At 43.7% G+C, this 18234-nt stretch overlaps 2 protein-coding genes across 3 annotated transcripts in view; both read right to left on the bottom strand.

Moving 5' to 3' along the window:
- Positions 1 to 14794, bottom strand: part of LOC120045046 — a 35759-nt gene extending 20965 nt beyond the window's left edge. The window contains exons 1-2 of the mRNA XM_038989873.1: positions 14036 to 14794; positions 9016 to 9206 (exon numbers count right to left, since the gene is read on the bottom strand). Coding sequence (XP_038845801.1) covers positions 9016 to 9206; positions 14036 to 14094 — 250 coding nt within the window. The 5' untranslated portion in view covers positions 14095 to 14794. The remainder of the gene's footprint in view (positions 1 to 9015; positions 9207 to 14035) is intronic.
- A 1528-nt stretch (positions 14795 to 16322) lies between these two features.
- The window catches only part of mat2al (methionine adenosyltransferase II, alpha-like), a 44307-nt gene continuing 42395 nt past the window's right edge, over positions 16323 to 18234 (bottom strand). For both annotated transcript variants that reach the window (XM_038989874.1, XM_038989875.1), the window contains 4 exons: positions 17632 to 17850; positions 17122 to 17304; positions 16839 to 16972; positions 16323 to 16608 (listed from right to left, as the gene is read on the bottom strand). In XM_038989874.1, coding sequence (XP_038845802.1) covers positions 16506 to 16608; positions 16839 to 16972; positions 17122 to 17304; positions 17632 to 17850 — 639 coding nt within the window. In that variant the 3' untranslated portion in view covers positions 16323 to 16505. The remainder of the gene's footprint in view (positions 16609 to 16838; positions 16973 to 17121; positions 17305 to 17631; positions 17851 to 18234) is intronic.

Here is an 18234-nt window from a genome sequence, read left to right on the forward strand (position 1 = left end):
TTTACCAAAAAGTTCTATTTTGGTTTCATCTGACCATATGACATTCTCCCAATCTTCCTCTGAATCATCCAAATGCTCTCTAGCAAACTTCAGACGGGCCTGGACATGTACTGGCTTAAGCAGGGGGACACGTCTGGCACTGCAGGATTTGAGTCTCTGGCGGCGTAGTGTGTTACTGATGGTAGGCTTTGTTACTTTGGTCCCAGCTCTCTGCAGGTCATTCACTAGGTCGGGGGGTGTGGTTCTGGGATTTTTGCTCACCGTTCTTGTGATCATTTTGACCCCACGGGGTGAGATCTTGCGTGGAGCCCCAGATCGAGGGAGATTATCAGTGGTCTTGTATGTCTTCCATTTCCTAATAATTGCTCCCACAGTTGATTTCTTCAAACCAAGCTGCTTACCTATTGCAGATTCAGTCTTCCCAGCCTGGTGCAGGTCTACAATTTTGTTTCTGGTGTCCTTTGACAGCTCTTTGGTCTTGGCCATAGTGGAGTTTGGAGTGTGACTGTTTGAGGTTGTGGACAGGTGTCTTTTATACTGATAACAAGTTCAAACAGGTGCCATTAATACAGGTAACGAGTGGAGGACAGAGGAGCCTCTTAAAGAAGAAGTTACAGGTCTGTGAGAGTCAGAAATCTTGCTTGTTTGTAGGTGACCAAATACTTATTTTCCACCATAATTTGCAAATAAATTCATTAAAAATCCTACAATGTGATTTTCTGGATTTTTTTTTCTCATTTTGTCTGTCATAGTTGAAGTGAACCTATGATGAAAATTACAGGCCTCTCTCATCTTTTTAAGTGGGAGAACTTGCACAATTGGTGGCTGACTAAATACTTTTTTGCCCCACTGTAGATACTTTTTACCGGTTTCCTCCAGCATCTTCACAAGGTCCTTTGCTGTTGTTCTGGGATTGATTTACACTTTTTGTACGTTCATCTCCAGGAGACAGAACGCATATTCTTCCCTGAGCAGTATGACAGCTGTGTGGTCCCATGGTGTTTATACTTGTGTACTATTGTTTGTATAGATGAACGTGGTACCTTCAGGCATTTGGAAATTGCTCCCAAGGATGAACCAGACTCAACAATTTCTTTCTGAGGTCTTGGCTGATTTCTTTTGATTTTCCCATGATGTCAAGCAAAGAAGCACTGAGTTTGAAGGTAGGCCTTGAAATACATCCACAGGTACACCTCCAATTGACTCAAATTATGTCAATTAGCCTATCAGAAGCTTCTGAAGCCATGACATCATTTTCTGGTATTTTCCAAGCTGTTTAAAGGCACTACTTAGTGTATGTAAACTTCTGACCCACTGGAATTGTGATACAGTGAATTATAAGTGAAATAATCTGTCTGTAAACAATTGTTGGAAAAATTACTTGTGTCATACACAAAGTAGATGTCCTAACCGACTTGCCAAAACTCTAGTTTGTTAACAAGAAATTTGTGGAGTGGTTGAAAATTGAGTTTTAATGACTCCAACCTCAGTGTATGTAAACTTCTGACTTCAACTGTATATATAAACTCAGTAAAAAAAGAAACTTCCTCTCACTGTCAACTGCGTTAATTTTCAGCAAACTTAAAACCTCTCTTGGGTACGTGAGACGTTAGCACCCCACCTCTTCAACAGCCAGTGAATCTGTTGGTCGCCAAATTCAAATACAGAAATACTCATTATAAAAATTCAGAAAACAAAACATATTTTACATAGGTTTAAAGATTAACTTCTTGTGAATCCAACCACGGTGTCAGATTTTTAAAATGCTTTACGGCGAAAGCATACCTTACGATTATTTGAGAACATAGCCCAGCAGACAAATAATTACAAACAGTGACCAGCCAAGTAGAACAGTTACACAAGTCAGAAATAGAGATAAAATTAATCCCTTAGCTTTGATGATCTTCATATGGTTGCACTCAGCAGACATTAATTTACTCAATAAATGTTCCTTTTGTTCGATAAAGTCTCTTTATATCCAAAAACCTCAGTTTTGTTAGCGCGTTTTCTTCAGTAATCCACAGGCTCAAACGCAGTCAAAACAGGCAGACAAAAAAATCCAAATTGTATCCGAAAAGTTCATAGAAACATGTCAAACGATGTTTATATTCAATCCTCAGGTTGTTTTTAGCCTAAATAATCGATAATATTTCAACCGGACAATAACGTTGTCAATATGAAAGGTAAACAAGAAAGGCACTCTCTCGGTCTCGCAAATGAAAAAGCTCTGTGACACTTTAGGGTCCACTCATTCAGACTGCTCTTACTTCCTCATTTTTCAGAATACAAGCCTGAAACAATTTCTAAAGACTGTTGACATCTAGTGGAAGGCATAGGAACTGCAATTTGAGTCCTAAGTCAATGGATACTGTAATGGCATTGAATAGAAAACTACAAAATCAAAAAAATAACTACTTCCCGAATGGATTCCCGAATGGATTCCCGAATAGATTCCCGAATGGAATTTTCTCAGGTTTTTGCCTGCCAAATCAGTTCTGTTATACTCACAGACACTATTTTAACAGTTTTGGAAACTTTAGAGTGTTTTCTATCCAAATCTTCTGAGCCCGAGAAGCAGGCAGTTTAATTTGGGCATGCTTTCATCCAAAATTCCGAAAGCTGCCCCCTACCCTAGAGAAGTTTAACATGTGTAAATATTTGTATGAACATAACAAGATTCAACAACTGAGACATAAACTGAACAAGTTCCACAGACATGTGACTAACATAAATTGAATAATGTGTCCCTGAACAAAGGGGGGATCAAAATCAAAAGTAACAGTCAGTATCTGGTGTGGCCACCAGCTGCATTAAGTACTGCAATGCATCTCCTCCTCATGGACTGCACCAGATTTGCCAGTTCTTGCTGTGAGATGTTAACCCACTCGTCCACCAAGGCACCTGCAAGTTCCCGGACATTTCTGGGGGGAATAGCCCGAGCCCGAGCCCTCCGATCCAACAGGTCCCAGACGTGCTCAATGGGATTGAGATCCTGGCTCATCGCTGGCCATGGCAGAACACTGACATTCCTGTCTTGCAGGAAATCACGCACAGAACGAGCAGTATGGCTGGTGGAATTTTCATGCTGGAGGGTAATGTCAGGATGAGACTGCAGGAAAGGTACCACATGAGGGAGGAGGATGTCTTCCCTGTAACGCACAGAGTTGAGATTGCCTGCAATGACAACAAGCTCGGTCCGATGATGCTGTGACACACCGCCCCAGACCATGACGTACCCTCCACCTCCAAATCGATCCCGCTCCAGAGTTCAGGCCTCGGTGTAACGCTCATTCCTTCGACGATAAACGCAAATCCGACCATCACCCCTGTTGAGACAAAACCGCGACTCGTCAGTGAAGAGCACTTTTGCCAATCCTTTTGTGCGTTCCTTGTTTAACTCAGGCAGTTGTTGTTGCCATCCTGTACCTGTCCTGCAGGTGTGATGTTCGGATGTACCGATCCTGTGCAGGTGTTGTTACACGTGGTTGTTACACGTGCAGGTGTTGTTACACCAGAAGTGGCGCTCCTACACCATAGTCCCTGTGTCCAAGAACACTGCCTAAATGACTACCGACCAGTAGCACTCACATCAGTAGCCATGAAGTGCTTTGAAAGGCTGGTCATGGCTTACATCAACACCATTATCCCAGAAACCCTAGACCCACTCCAATTTGCATACCGTCCTAACAGGTCCACAGATGATGCAATCTCTATTGCACTCCACACTGCCCTTTCCCACCTGGACAAAAGGAACACCTACATGAGAATCCTCCATGACGGTCCGCCTCCAGGTGGTAAGGGTAGGTAACATCACATCCGCCACGCTGATCCTCAACACAGGGGCCCCTCGGGGGTGCGTGCTCAGTCCCCTCCTGTACTCCCTGTTCACTCATGACTGCATGCCTAGGCATGACTCCAACACCATCATTAAGTTTGCTGATGACACAACAGTGGTAGGCCTGGTCACCGACAACGACAAGATAGCCTATACGGAGGAGGTCCGAGACCTGGCCGAGTGGTGCCAGGACAAAAATCTCTCCCTCAACATGATCAAGACAAAGGAGATGATTGTGGACGACAGGAAAAGGAGGACCAAGCACGCCCCCATTCTCATTGACGGGGCTGTAGGGAAGCAGGTTGAGAGCTTCAAGTTCCTTGGTGTCCACATCACCAACAAACTAACATGGTCCAAGCACACCAAGACAGTTGTGAAGAGGGCACGACAAAACCTATTCCCCCTTAGGAGACTGAAAAGATTTGGCATGGGTCCTCAGATCCTCAAAAGGTTCTACAGCTGCACCATCGAGAGCATCCTGACTGGTTGCATCACTGCCTGGTATGGCAACTGCTCGGCCTCCGACCGCAAGGCACTAGAGAGGGTAGTGCATACAACCTAGTACATCACTGGGGCCAAGCTTCCTGCCATCCAGGACCTCTATACCAGGCGGTGTCAGAGGAAGGCCCTAAAAATTGTCATAGACTCCAGCCACCCTAGTCATAGACTGTTCTCTCTGCTACCGCACGGCAAGCAGTACCAGAGAGCCAAGTCTAGTTCCAAGAAGCTTCCAAACAGCTTCTACCCCCAAGCCATAAGACTCCTGAACATCTAATCAAATGGCTACCCAGACTATTTGCATTGCCCACCCCATCTTTTACGCCGCTGCTACTCTCTGTTATTATCTATGCATAGTCACTTTAATAACTCTACCTACATGTACATATTACCTCAATTACCTCGACTAACCGGTGCCCCCGCACATTTACTCTTTCCTGTACCCCCTGTATATAGTTTCGCTATTGCTATTTTACTGCTGCTCTTTAATTACCTGTTCCTTTTATTTACTGTAGTGTAGTCTCTCCCCCTAATGTGTTAGTGTTGTCACAATACCAGCATTTTGACTTCGATACCAGGTTTAGTATGTGTGTGTGTGTGTGTGTGTGTGTGTATTTTTATAAACTATTTACATGTGTAAATATTTGTATGAACATAACAAGATTCAACAACTGAGACATAAACTGAACAAGTTCCACAGACATGTGACTAACAGAAATTGAATATTGTGTCGCTGAACAAAGGGAGGGGTCAAATCACGCACAGAACGAGCAGTATGGCTGGTGGCATTGTCGATAAGAAACAATACTGTGCAGCCGTATTCATTGACCTGGCCAAGGCTTTCGACTCTGTCAATCACCACATCCTCATCGGCAGACTCGATAGCCTTGGTTTCTCAAATGATTGCCTCGCCTGGTTCACCAACTACTTCTCTGATAGAGTTCAGTGTGTCAAATCGGAGGGCCTGTTGTCCGGGCCTCTGGCAGTCTCTATGGGGGTGCCACAGGGTTCAATTCTTGGACCGACTCTCTTCTCTGTATACATCAATGATGTCGCTCTTGCTGCTGGTGAGTCTCTGATCCACCTCTACGCAGACGACACTATTCTGTATACTTCTGGCCCTTCTTTTGATACTGTGTTAACAACCCTCCAGGCGAGCTTCAATGCCATACAACTCTCCTTCCGTGGCCTCCAACTGCTCTTAAATGCAAGTAAAACTAAATGCATGCTCTTCAACCGATCGCTGCCTGCACCTGCCCGCCCGTCCAACATGGACGGTTCTGACTTAGAATATGTGGACAACTACAAATACTTAGGTGTCTGGTTAGACTGTAAACTCTCCTTCCAGACTCACATCAAACATCTCCAATCTAAAGTTAAATCTAGAATTGGCTTCCTATTTCGCAACAAAGCATCCTTCACTCATGCTGCCAAACATACCCTTGTAAAACTGACCATCCTACCGATCCTCGACTTCGGCGATGTCATTTACAAAATAGCCTCCAATACCCTACTCAATAAATTGGATGCAGTCTATCACAGTGCCATCCGTTTTGTCACCAAAGCCCCATATACTACCCACCACTGTGACCTGTACGCTCTCGTTGGCTGGCCCTCGCTTCATACTCGTCGCCAAACCTACTGGCTCCAGGTCATTTACAAGACCCTGCTAGGTAAAGTCCCCCCTTATCTCAGCTCGCTGGTCACCATAGCAGCACCCACCTGTAGCACGCGCTCCAGCAGGTATATCTCTCTGGTCACCCACAAAACCAATTCTTCCTTTGGCCGCCACTCCTTCCAGTTCTCTGCTGCCAATGACTGGAATGAACTACAAAAATCTCTGAAACTGGAAACACTTATCTCCCCCACTAGCTTTAAGCACCAGCTGTCAGAGCAGCTCACAGATTACCGCACCTGTACATAGCCCATCAATAATTTAGCCCAAACAACTACCTCTCCCCCTACTATATTTATTTATTTATTTTGCTCCTTTGCACCCCATTATTTCTATCTCTACTTTGCACATTCTTCCACTGCAAATCTACCATTCCAGTGTTTTACTTGCTATATTGTATTTACTTCGCCACCTTGGCCTTTTTTTTACCTTTACCTCCCTTATCTCACCTCATTTGCTCACATTGTATATATACTTATTTTTCTACTGTATTATTGACTGTATGTTTGTTTTACATTACATTTACATTTAAGTCATTTAGCAGACGCTCTTATCCAGAGCGACTTACAAATTGGTGCATTCACCTTATGATATCCAGTGGAACAGCCACTTTACAATAGTGCATCTAAATCTTTTAAGGGGGGGGGGTTAAAAGGATTACTTTATCCTATCCTAGGTATACTCCATGTGTAACTCTGTGTTGTTGTATGTGTCGAACTGCTTTGCTTTATCTTGGCCAGCTCGCAATTGTAAATGAGAACTTGTTCTCAACTTGCCTACCTGGTTAAATAATGGTGAAAAAAAATATTTTAAAAAAAATGCTGGAGGGTCATGTCAGGATGAGCCTGCAGGAAGGGTACCACGAGGGAGGAGGATGTCTTCCCTGTAACGCACAGAGGTGAGATTGCCTGCAATGACAACAAGCTTAGTCCGTTGATGCTGTGACACACCGCCCCAGACCATGACGGACCCTCCACCTCCAAATTGATCACGCTACACTCATTCCTTCAACGATAAACGCGAATCCGACCATCACCCCTGATGAGACAAAACCGCAAATTGTCAGTGAAGAGCACTTTTTGCCAGTCCTGTCTGGTCCAGCGACGGTGGGTTTGTGCCCATAGGCGACGTTGTTGCTGGTGATGTCTGGTGAGGACCTGTCTTACAACAGGCCTACAAGCCCTCAGTCCAGCCTCTCTCAGCCTATTGCGGACAGTCTGAGCACTGATGGAGGGATTGTGCATTCCTGGTGTAACTCGGGCAGTTGTTGTTGCCATCCTGTACCTGTCCCGCAGGTGTGATGTTCGGATGTACCGATCCTGTTGTACCGATCCTGTACGATCAGCTGTCCGTCCTGTCTCCCTGTAGAGCTGTCTAGGCGTCTTAGGCGTACAGACATTGCAATTTATTGCCCTGGCCACATCTGCAGTCCTCATGCCTCCTTGCAGCATGCCTAAGGCACGTTCACAAAGATGAGCAGGGACCCTGGGCATCTTTCTTGTGGTGTTTTTCAGAGTCAGTAGAAAGGCCTCTTTAGTGTCCTAAGTTTTCATAACTGTGACCTTAATTGCCTACCGCCTGTAAGCTGTTAGTGTCCTAACGACCATTCCACAGGTGCATGTTCATTAATTGTTTATGGTTCACTGAACAAGCATGGGAAACAGTGTTTAAACCCTTTACAATGAAGATCTGTGAAGTTATTTGGATTTTTACGAATTACCTTTGAAAGACAGGGTCCTGAAAAAGGGACTTTTCTTTTTTTGCTGAGTTTACATAGGCGTACAGAGGCCCATTGTCAGCAACCATCACTCCTGTGTTCCAATGGCACGTTGTGTTAGCTAATCCAAGTTTAGCATTTTTAAAGTCTAATTGATCATTAGAAAAACCTTTTTCAATTATGTTAGCACAGCTGAAAACTATTGTTCTGATTAAAGAAGCAATAAAACTGGCCTTCTTTAGACTAGTTGAATATCTGGAGCATCAGCATTTGTGGGTTCGATTACAGGCTCAAAATGGCCAGAAACAAAGACCTTTTTTCTGAAACTCGTCAGTCTATTCTTGTTCTGAGAAATGAAGGCTATTCCATGCCAGAAATTGCCAAGAAACTGAAGATCTCGTACAACGCTGTGTATTGCTCCCTTCACAGAACAGCTCAAACTGGCGCTAACCAGAATAGGAAGAGGAGTGAGAGGCCCCGACGGAGAATAAGACGGAGAATCGTTATTAAGACGGAGAATCGTTATTGTCTTTACCGGAGAAAAATTCCAAACAACGCGCTCTCATTCACGCGCTTGGGAACACTACCGCCAAAATGGGAGCCACCTAGAAAAACTACAATTTCTGGCTCATTTTTCCAAAAACCAGCCTGAAACTCTTTCTAAAGTCTGTTGACATCTAGTGGAAGCCCTAGGAACTGCAATCAGGCACGATTTCGCCCTATTATAAAAGTGCCAGCCATTGAAATCAGTGGTAGGAGGACATTTTTGGGGGGGGGGGGAATGATTTGTCCTCGGGGTTTCGCCTGCAATTTCAGTTCTGTTATACTCACGGACATTATTTTAAAAGTTTTAGAAACTTTAGTGTTTTCTATCCAAATGTACCAATTATATGCATATCCTAGCTTCTGGGCCTGAGTTGCAGGCAGTTTACTTTGGGCACGCTTTTCATCCGGACGTCAAAATACCGCCCCCTATCCCAAAGAAGTTAAGGCAGTTACTGTATATAAATGTAAGCAAGGTTTGAAATGATGTTTTAGTCAAATATTATTTCTGTTTGGGCTTCTTGCAGTCAATTTGCAGTCTACAAATTATTTGTAGTTATGTTCCTGGCCCCCTGACCATCCGCTCAAGCTGAATCTAGTTGATGATCCCTGCTGTAGAGCATGTTAATAGCCTGTGCATTACTTTCCAACAGTGAGTTTAACGATAAACGTAGTGTGTGTGTGTGCGTGCCTGTATGTATGGTGTGTGCGTGCGTCTGTGTGTGTGCACCTCCAAATTCCACTCACCATGGAAGAAGCTCTTGACCTTGACGTATCCCACGCTGAGCCGCAGGACGGACAATTTGTCCAACCTACCCCTGACCTCTGGGGAGAAGGGCAGCAGGCTGGTCAGCCGGTCCAGCTCCCCGTTCAGACGGTTCCGGTGACGTTTTGAAGGGTTGGTCTTTACCACACCGTCACCTGGAGCATGCGTCAGACTGGGGACAGGAGAGGAGGGGAGAGGGGGGGAATTAGTAATCTACTGTACAGAGCTGAACTGCAGCTGATTGTCAGAGGCTTTAGCGCAGAGGTTAACAAACCAGAGAGGACAAGGGAAGGTTAGGAATCTACTGAACACAGACTTTGGACTACTAGAGTATTTGATTGTCAGTAGCAAGCTAACACAGTCTTATGGTGAACAGACAACCCAGGTTCAAAACCAGTCAGTCACATTGGTGCCATGATACAAATTATGTCAGGTGATGCCTATCAGCTGCTGGGGTCATTCCGGAGAGGAGGTGGTCAAAGGAAGTGAAGTTTAATAGATTGGATACCTGGTCAGTCACACTTACAGTACCAGTCCAAAGTTTGGGCACACCTACTCATTCAAGGGTTTTTCTTTATTTTTACTATTTTCTACATTGGAGAATAATAGTGAAGACATCAAAACAATGAAATAGCACATGTAGTAACCCAAAAAGTTTTAAACAAATCAAAATATATTTTATATTTGAGATTCTTCAAAGTAGCCACCATTTGCCTTGATGACAGCTTTGCACACTCTTGGTATTCTCTCAACCAGCTTCACCTGAAATGCTTTTCCAACCGTCTTGAAGGCGTTCCCACATATGCTAAGCACTTTTTGGCTGCTTTTCCTTCACTCTGCGGTCCAAGTCATACCAAACCATCTCAACTGGGTTGAGATCGGGTGATTGTGGAGGCCAGGTCATCTGATGCAGCACTCCATCACTCTCCTTCTTGGTCAAATAGCCCTTACACAGCCTGGAGGTGTGTTGGGTCATTGTCCTGTTGAAAAACAAATTATAGTCCCACTAAGCGCAAACCAGATGGGATAGCGTATTGCTGCAGAATGCTGTCGTAGTCATGCTGGTTAAGTGTGCCTTGAATAAATAAAAAATCACAGAAATATCACCAGCAAAGCACCCCCCCACCATCACATCTCCTGCTTCACAGTGGGAAACACACATGCAGGGATCATCCGTTCACCTACTCTGTGTCTCAAAAAGACACGGCGGTTGGATCCAAAAATCTCACATTTGGACTCATCAGACCAAAGGACAGATTTCCACCGGTCTAATCTTCATTATTCATGTTTCTTGGCCCAAGCAAGTCTCTGTTTCTTATTGGTGTCCTTCAGTAGTGGTTTCTTTGCAGCAATTCGACTATGAAGGCCTGATTCACACAGTCTCCTCTGAACAGTTGATGTTGAGATGTGTCTGTGACTGGAACTCTGTGAAGAATTTATTTGGGCTGCAATTTCTGAGGCTGGTAACTCTAATGAACTTAACCTCTGCAACAGAGGTAATGCTGGGTCTTCCTTTCCTGTGGCGGTCCTCATGAGAGCCAGTTTCATCCTCGCGCTTGATGGTTTTTGCGACTGCACTTGAAGAAACTTTCAAAGTTCTTGAAATTTCCCAGATTGACTGACCTTCATGTCTTAAAGTAATGATGGACTGTCTTTGCTTATTTGAGCTATTCTTGCCATAATATGGACTTGGTCTTTTACCAAATAGGGCTATCTTCTGTATACCACCCCTACCTTGTCACAACACAACTGATTGGCTCAAACGCATTAAGAAGGAAAGAAATTCAACAAATTAATTTTTAACAAGGCACATCTGTTAATTGAAATACATTCCAGGTGACTACATTATGAAGCTGGTTGAGAGAATGTCAAGAGTGTGCAAAGCTGTCATCAAGGCAAAGGGTGGATACTTTGAAGAAAATATATTTTGATTTGTTTAACACTCTTTTGGTTACTACATGATTCCATGTGTTATTTCATAGTTTTGATGCCTAAAAATAAAGAAAAACACTTGAATAAGTAGGTGTGTCCAAACTTTTGAATGGCACTGTATGTAATCTGTCCTGAAATGCCCTGCCCCTATAGTCAACAGATGGCTGAGAATAAGTAGCTGTTTCAGGTCAATTTCTCAACACCAGTTCCATGAATAGACAACAAAGACTCACTTCTATAAGCATATCAGGACATGTAAAATGAACACAGTAACAGATGTTTGGGAAACAGAGTCCATTCTTCATGACAGGTCTGGTTGTCACACCTGCTCCCGCTCCCCTGTCACCATCACTACGTGTGTCAGCGCAATATTGGACTCACCTGGACTCCTTCACTTTGTTGATTGCCCCTCTTTATCTGTCTGTTCCTCAGTTTGTTCCCAGTGTCAAGATTGATGTTGTTTTTCCCCTGTCCATGCGCTGTCCGTGTTCTGTTTCATGTCCGTTGCTTATTAAATGTTCACTCCCTGTACTTGCTTCTCGTCTCCCAGCGTCTGTCTTTACACTGGTAATCATCTGGCTATTGCTGTCACTTACAATATGTTTTCAGGGGCTTGAAAGAGGCAAGCCCCTTTAGACTATAAAATTGAGGGAGAGGAGAGAAAAGGACTTTCCATTATAGAGATGCAGCCTGTGTGATGTCTAATCCAGAGGCCATCCTGTAGTCTGCAGCCCCAGGCAGCATAGCATAAGGACAAACAGGATTTCAGTTCCACTGCTGCTGCCCCAGAGGACAGAGTGACTGGCTGGCTCCTCTATACCTTGGGGAGGAGGCATGGTTACTGAACCCATGGTCTGTCCTTTGGGAAACACATGGAACTCACACTCCGGTTGGTTCTGAATTACAGGATGATTTATTTCAGCATAACATTTCACGATCGTTAACCAGTGATGCCTTCTAGAGTCCCAATTAAGGTCAATTTCAAAGACATCTGACAGGGCCAATACAATTTCAAGAGGGGGAAAGTACACAAAAAAAATGTATTTAACCTTTTATTTAACTAGACAAGTCAGTTAAGAACAAATTCTTATTTACAATGACGGCCTACACCGGCCAAACCTGGACGACGCTGGGTAAATTGTGTGCCGCCCTATGGGACTGCTAATCACGGCCGGTTGTGATACAGCCTGGAATCGAACCAGGGTGTCTGTAGTGACGCCTCAAGGATTGAGATGCAGTGCCTTAGACAAGGGCTTTTCTTTCGAAGCATTGATTGTGCACTAAAGAAACCATAAAAACATCCTAAAAAGGAGTGATGTCATCATTGCGAGCCTGCAGCATCATGAGGTTTACCGGGGCTCTGCCAGTGTAACTACAACACATTACAGCAGGATTACTCTGCTAGAACAGGCCTGGACACGACACACAGTCTGCCAAAACTCCCTCCCATAACACACACACATAGAGAGAGAGACACAGAGAGAGAGAGAGAGAGAGAGAAAGAGAGAAAGAGAGAGAGAGAGAGAGAGAGAGAGAGAGAGAGAGAGAGAGAGAGAGAGAGAGAGAGAGAGAGAGAGAGAGAGAGAGAGAGAGAGAGAGAGAGAGAGAGAGGAGATATAGGAAAGAGAAGATAAGGGAATAAAGAAATACAGAGGAGAGAGAAAGCAGGACCTGGAGAACTTGGAATAAAAGCACGAGGATAGGCTGTGTGTGCATTGTGAATTATACCAGATAGATCAACACTGGTTGGATCATTTTCTGGAGCTTCCATTCTCTCACAGTGGTTAATGTCCTTAGTAAAGCTAGGCAATCGGGCCACATTGCATTCCTTTGGAAGAAAGAGGAGAGAGCAAACTACCCTAGAGAGTAAACTATAGTAGACTCCAGTAAACTTTACTGTCCTTCAAACAACCTCACAGTCCACTCTGCCATCACTATACCGCATTAGTGCACAATAACCAAACAAAACAATGTTTCCCATAACAGTTGAGTCTTACTGTAAATTGTGGCTTACTGTAAATTAATCCCAGCCCCCTGAGCTATTCAGTGTGAAGTTTCCGCCTGTCTGTCTGTCTGTCTGTCTGTCATGTCTGTCTGCCCTCTTGCCGGTCTGTCTGTCTTTTTGCCTGAATCGCTGTCATGTCTGTCTGTCTGCAAGTCAAGTCTGTGTGTGAGGAAGCCAGCCAGGTAAACATCATCACACTCATACAGATGTTAAAATCCCTCCTTGGAGTCACTTTAAATGTTTGTTTGGGGGGGAACAGCAGAGGCTGTGTTCTAATGTCAACGCACTCCTCTCATTCTCATCAGATGAAAGTTATTTTAACACACTACAGTGACTTTTAAATAGTCTACTTTGCAGTGTTATTACTGTAAAAAAAAAAAAATAATAAGTTGGCCTGAAGATGTTGTATGTCCATGTACTCCCAGTCAGCAGCCTGTACTCTGGGCGGAAAACCATGTGCCTCCTCTGCTCTGCTGTAGTAAACCACACTTTGGCCCAGCTTGTTTCTAGCAAATCGAGCGACCAGTTATTCAAAATCAACTCTGCCTCGATATAAGAGAACAGAGTTGAGCTTCCTCAACTAGGTAGACTATTGACTTTGGACCAAATCTAGAAGACGGGAATTGGGATAGTGCTTGTGCTTGTGGTCGAAGGATGATCTGGTCCCCAACCAAGGAGGGCCTACAGCAGCACCTAGATCTTCTGCACAGATTCTGTCAGACCTGGACCCTGACAATAAATCTCAGTAAGACAACTATAATGGTGTTCCGAAAAAGGTCCAGTTCCCAGGACCACGAATACAAATTCCATCTAGACACCGTTGCCCGAGAGCACACAAAAAACTATACATACCTCGGCCTAAACATATGATCTATTTCACTTGCTTTGGCAGTGTAAACATACACCCTTGCCAATAAAGCCCTTAAATTGAATTGTTTACGATGCGGTGTTGATGTTGTACACCCTCCTCCCACCATCACGCCCACTACTTATATATATGAAAAGGCATGCATTCACAGAACCAGAAAGCAGTGAAGACATCTTAGCCTACAAAATATTATTACCTTTTCTGGATGGGTTTCTTCCTCTTCTTCGCTGCATAGATCCCTTCATTCCCCAACATAATTACTTTGACTTTTAAAAAAAATATACAAATAAATCTAGTTTAAGTTTCCCTCCCCCGATTACCCACGAACTTCAAAAAAAATCATACGCATAACAAGCATGAATAACAGTTCCAAATGCGAACAGAGAAGTTAGCATGCTTGCTGCTGGTCCAAAGAGACCCTTGCTATCTGCTCTACTATTCCGAGGTCGATAAAACGTTGGTCGGAGCGTGGGGTCCGAGGTCCTACAAAGTCACGAAAACTCCACTTGAGGCCAGTCCCAAACCACGTTTATCACTACCCTCGTTCATCGAAATGCAATGTGAAAGTTGTCCCTCCTGTTCCTCAAAGTAAACTCGACCTGATGACGTAAGAAGTCTTCTTTCTCGCAATAGGTTTCAACCAATCGATATCACTGTAACATAGAGCGCTCTGTCACACCGAATAGTATCGGTGTACGTTCACTAACATTGGGGGGGATTCTATTCATGCCCCGGGTGAACCGGGTGTTGATTGCATACAATGAAAACTAGTTTTAAAATATATGTATTTTTCCTGCGTGATGCAGCATGCTGTAATGTTTACAATATGAACGAGTGGCGCAGATTATCGTTCGATTTGATCGATCAGGGCGCGCCTCCCTCACCGGCTTCCCCATGTCACGTTCATGGCAATAGCGCCGTTCAGGTTAATATAACTCCCCCATTACCATCTTTCATAAGCAACAGAAAGAGACAACTTCAAAGAATTCTGAAACAGTCGACCCGAATCAGATGTTTGACATGTTTCGACAAAGTATCAAACCATGCAATATCATCAAACAGGGAACTTTTATCTAACAGTTCTGCGTCTAGTTTTTTTATTTTATTTTATTATTTGTATACTGGTTGACATTTTTACTGCATTGTTATGAGCGAGTAACAAGCTTTTCGCAATATCTGCTATAACACCTGCTAAACCGTAGTAACGCCTCGATCACAGCGACAGTCTTTTTACAAAACGCCACCTGCTGGAGAAGACAGATTTTGGGCGCAGTTATCCCTCTGGCTTCGCCTCATAAGCCTCAATCACACTGACAGAGTCATTGCATTTTGGTACACCAGAAGTACATTCATTTCCAATGGAATGCTGTGTTTGCCTTGCAGCATTGCAGAGGCAGTTGCAGTGTGTTCTGTGTGGTGCATACCAGTGGAGGCTGCTGAGGGGAGGACAGCTCAAAATAATGGCTGGAACTGAGCGAATGGAATGGCATCAAACACCTAGAAACCATGTGTTTGATGTATTTGATACCAATCCACTGATTCTGCTCCAGCCATTACCATGAGCCCATTCTCCCCAATTAAGGTGCCACCAACCTCCTGTGGTGCATAGTTGGATTTATCGAACAAAAACTGTGTGTAAACAGCTTGACAGAAATGGTAGCAGAAGGTGAATGTTACATTTTTGTTGCACACATTCAGATGCTGCATAACATTACGCAAAATGGTACGCAGCATCATCTGGACATTCATCTTCTGCTGCCATTTCTGTCAAGCATACGTTTGATAAATACAACGTATCCACCACACAGAACCCACTGCAACTGCCTCTGACACGCAATGCTGACGCAACGTTCCATTGGAAATTAATAAACGCTATCGGTGTGATCGAGGTGTAAGAGGCCAAGCAGAGGGATAACTGTGCATAAAATCTGTCTCCTCCAGCACGTAGTGTTTTGTCCGTTTTTTTCTCCGCTCACCAAGCAAGGACTTTTTGTATGGAGGTCAATGAGTGTCGAATTGGGTTAAGAAAAAATGTAAAGGCTTATTTTCTATATTGGGCTTATTTGATAGAATAGAAGTTGCGTAATGCTTAGTTTGTTAGTGTACTGATATAAGTAGGACACGTGACATCCCTGAAAAAACACTATATATCGGAGTTGTGCCTGTTCTTTACAAGCATATCTGCCCTCTCATTGGCTAGAATGGTCCCATCTGACCTTGCCTGCTCCCGACTCGATTGCCTTCCATTTTTGAAGACATTTATTTTTCATTGTTAGAGTGGCCACTTGAGCATCTGGTCAATATAATGGATAATCTGTTACGGACCAATACACTTTGATTTATACTTTTTTCTCTCCCTCCCGGATGCCGTTGCGTAATCAACAGATTATTACTTCCCTCTAGCGGTAATGGTGAATATTGCGCCTTTCACTTTTCTGGAGGCCATTACAAACCTTACATATATTACACAACCAAGTGTCACACAGTGTTGCTGAAACGTCAATTTATATTTTCAGTAAGATAAAAGATAGAATTTGGCCCATGATTCACAGTTGACAATTACATGTTCAATCATAAAGAGAAAGGCTTTACACTTTTTATCTGATAGTGTTATTTTTCAGTCAGATTTACAAAAAACAGCCAGGTGATAAGAGTGGTTGTTTCCATCAGAACTGCAGTGGCTTGGGCTTCTCCCAGGGGAACTCGTCCCGGCCGAAGTGTCCATAGCAGGCAGTGGACTGGTAGATAGGCCGCTTCAGACCCAGCTCTCTGGAGAAGAGGGAACATGTTAACACGTCAGAATGTGCCATAAATTAGCCTGCAGCATAAGTTTCTCCACCTCTCTTTGGCATAATCGTTGTGATTCCCAAATGTCCCAAAGCAGAAGCAGCTCATCAGCAAGATCAATGTGTCAAATATCTTAGTATCTCAATTTGATAAAAAGCCACAACACAGTATTGTTAGACCTCTAGATTACAAGACAGTGATATTGTACTTACTTGACAATTACCCCAGGCCTGAGGTCAAAGTTGTTGTTGACGATCTGCAGCAGTTCATCCTCCTGCCTGGTGGACGTTCCATAGTGGAACACAGAGATGGACAGAGGGTGAGCCACACCGATGGCATACGAAACCTGGGACAGCAGAAACAGAAGATTCACACCCCCAGAAAAGATTAACAAGTTTTTTTTAAAGTCCCACACTATTCTTATTATTCTTATTACTATACTGCCAGATATTGAATGCAGAATTTTAGTACATACTTTTAAGGATTTTGACTGACCTGAACCAAGGCTCTCCGGCAGAGCTTGGCTTTCACCAGAGACTTGGCCACCCAGCGGGCTGCATAGGCCCCAGAGCGGTCCACTTTAGAGTAGTCCTTTCCAGAGAAGGCCCCTCCACCATGCCCTCCCCACCCTCCATAGGTGTCCACTATGATCTTACGACCTGTCAGTCCTGCATCACTCTGTCCAGAAGAGTACAAAAACAAAACATAAAATACACACACATCTAATTGCCTGGGAGATGATTCATACATTGTAAAACCGGCACTCCTGCAAGGAAACACCTTATAACACTATATATATCCTTGAATTGATAAGAATCTATAAACAAAAGAAGTTACAGTATGTGTACATATCGACAAATTAGCATCTCCACATGTATAAACGTTTACAAGCATTTAAACCATGTATAAGGCATTTGATTTGGTTAGGTAATTAATTTTTATTTAATTTAACTAGGCAAGTTGGTTAGGGAATAATGGTGTATTATTTGAAAGCCCCATTCTTACCTGAGGTCCGCCCAGAAGGAACTTCCCACTTGGCAGCAGGTGGTAGATGGTCTTGTCGTCTAGGTAACGGGCAGGGATGACCTTCCGGACCACGCTGTCCATCAGGCTACGGCGTATCTCTTCCAGACTGACATCAGGGCTGTGCTGCACAGAGATGACTACTGTATGGACACGCACCGGCTCCATGGCCCCACTGTTATCACGGTACTCCACTGTAACCTTGGAGACAGAGGGACAGTTCAAAGGTCAGCATTTGGTCATAACTGACAAGAGGACAAGACAGAAGTTATCTGAATAAATATTTTTGAAGTTGTATGCTAAAATATTACGCAAAAAATATTCAAAAACATTTAATGATTCATGTTTAGTTGTATTAGTACAGCGGTTCCCAAACTAGGGGTCACAACTGATATGAAATCGCTAGGCCTGCTACGCTATGGACCACACAGAGACTTTGATTTCACCGGCCACAATTGATATGATGAAAACAATGTGTGGGGAGGCAGAGGCACAGAAACTCACATCAATACCTTTGTCAGATAACACTGTGAAACTAAGAATTGATGCTATCGCTGGCAATCAAGAGGAAAATGACTGAACCTA

Source organism: Salvelinus namaycush, chromosome 3 (assembly GCF_016432855.1).
Source record: "Salvelinus namaycush isolate Seneca chromosome 3, SaNama_1.0, whole genome shotgun sequence".
Lineage (NCBI taxonomy): Eukaryota > Metazoa > Chordata > Actinopteri > Salmoniformes > Salmonidae > Salvelinus > Salvelinus namaycush.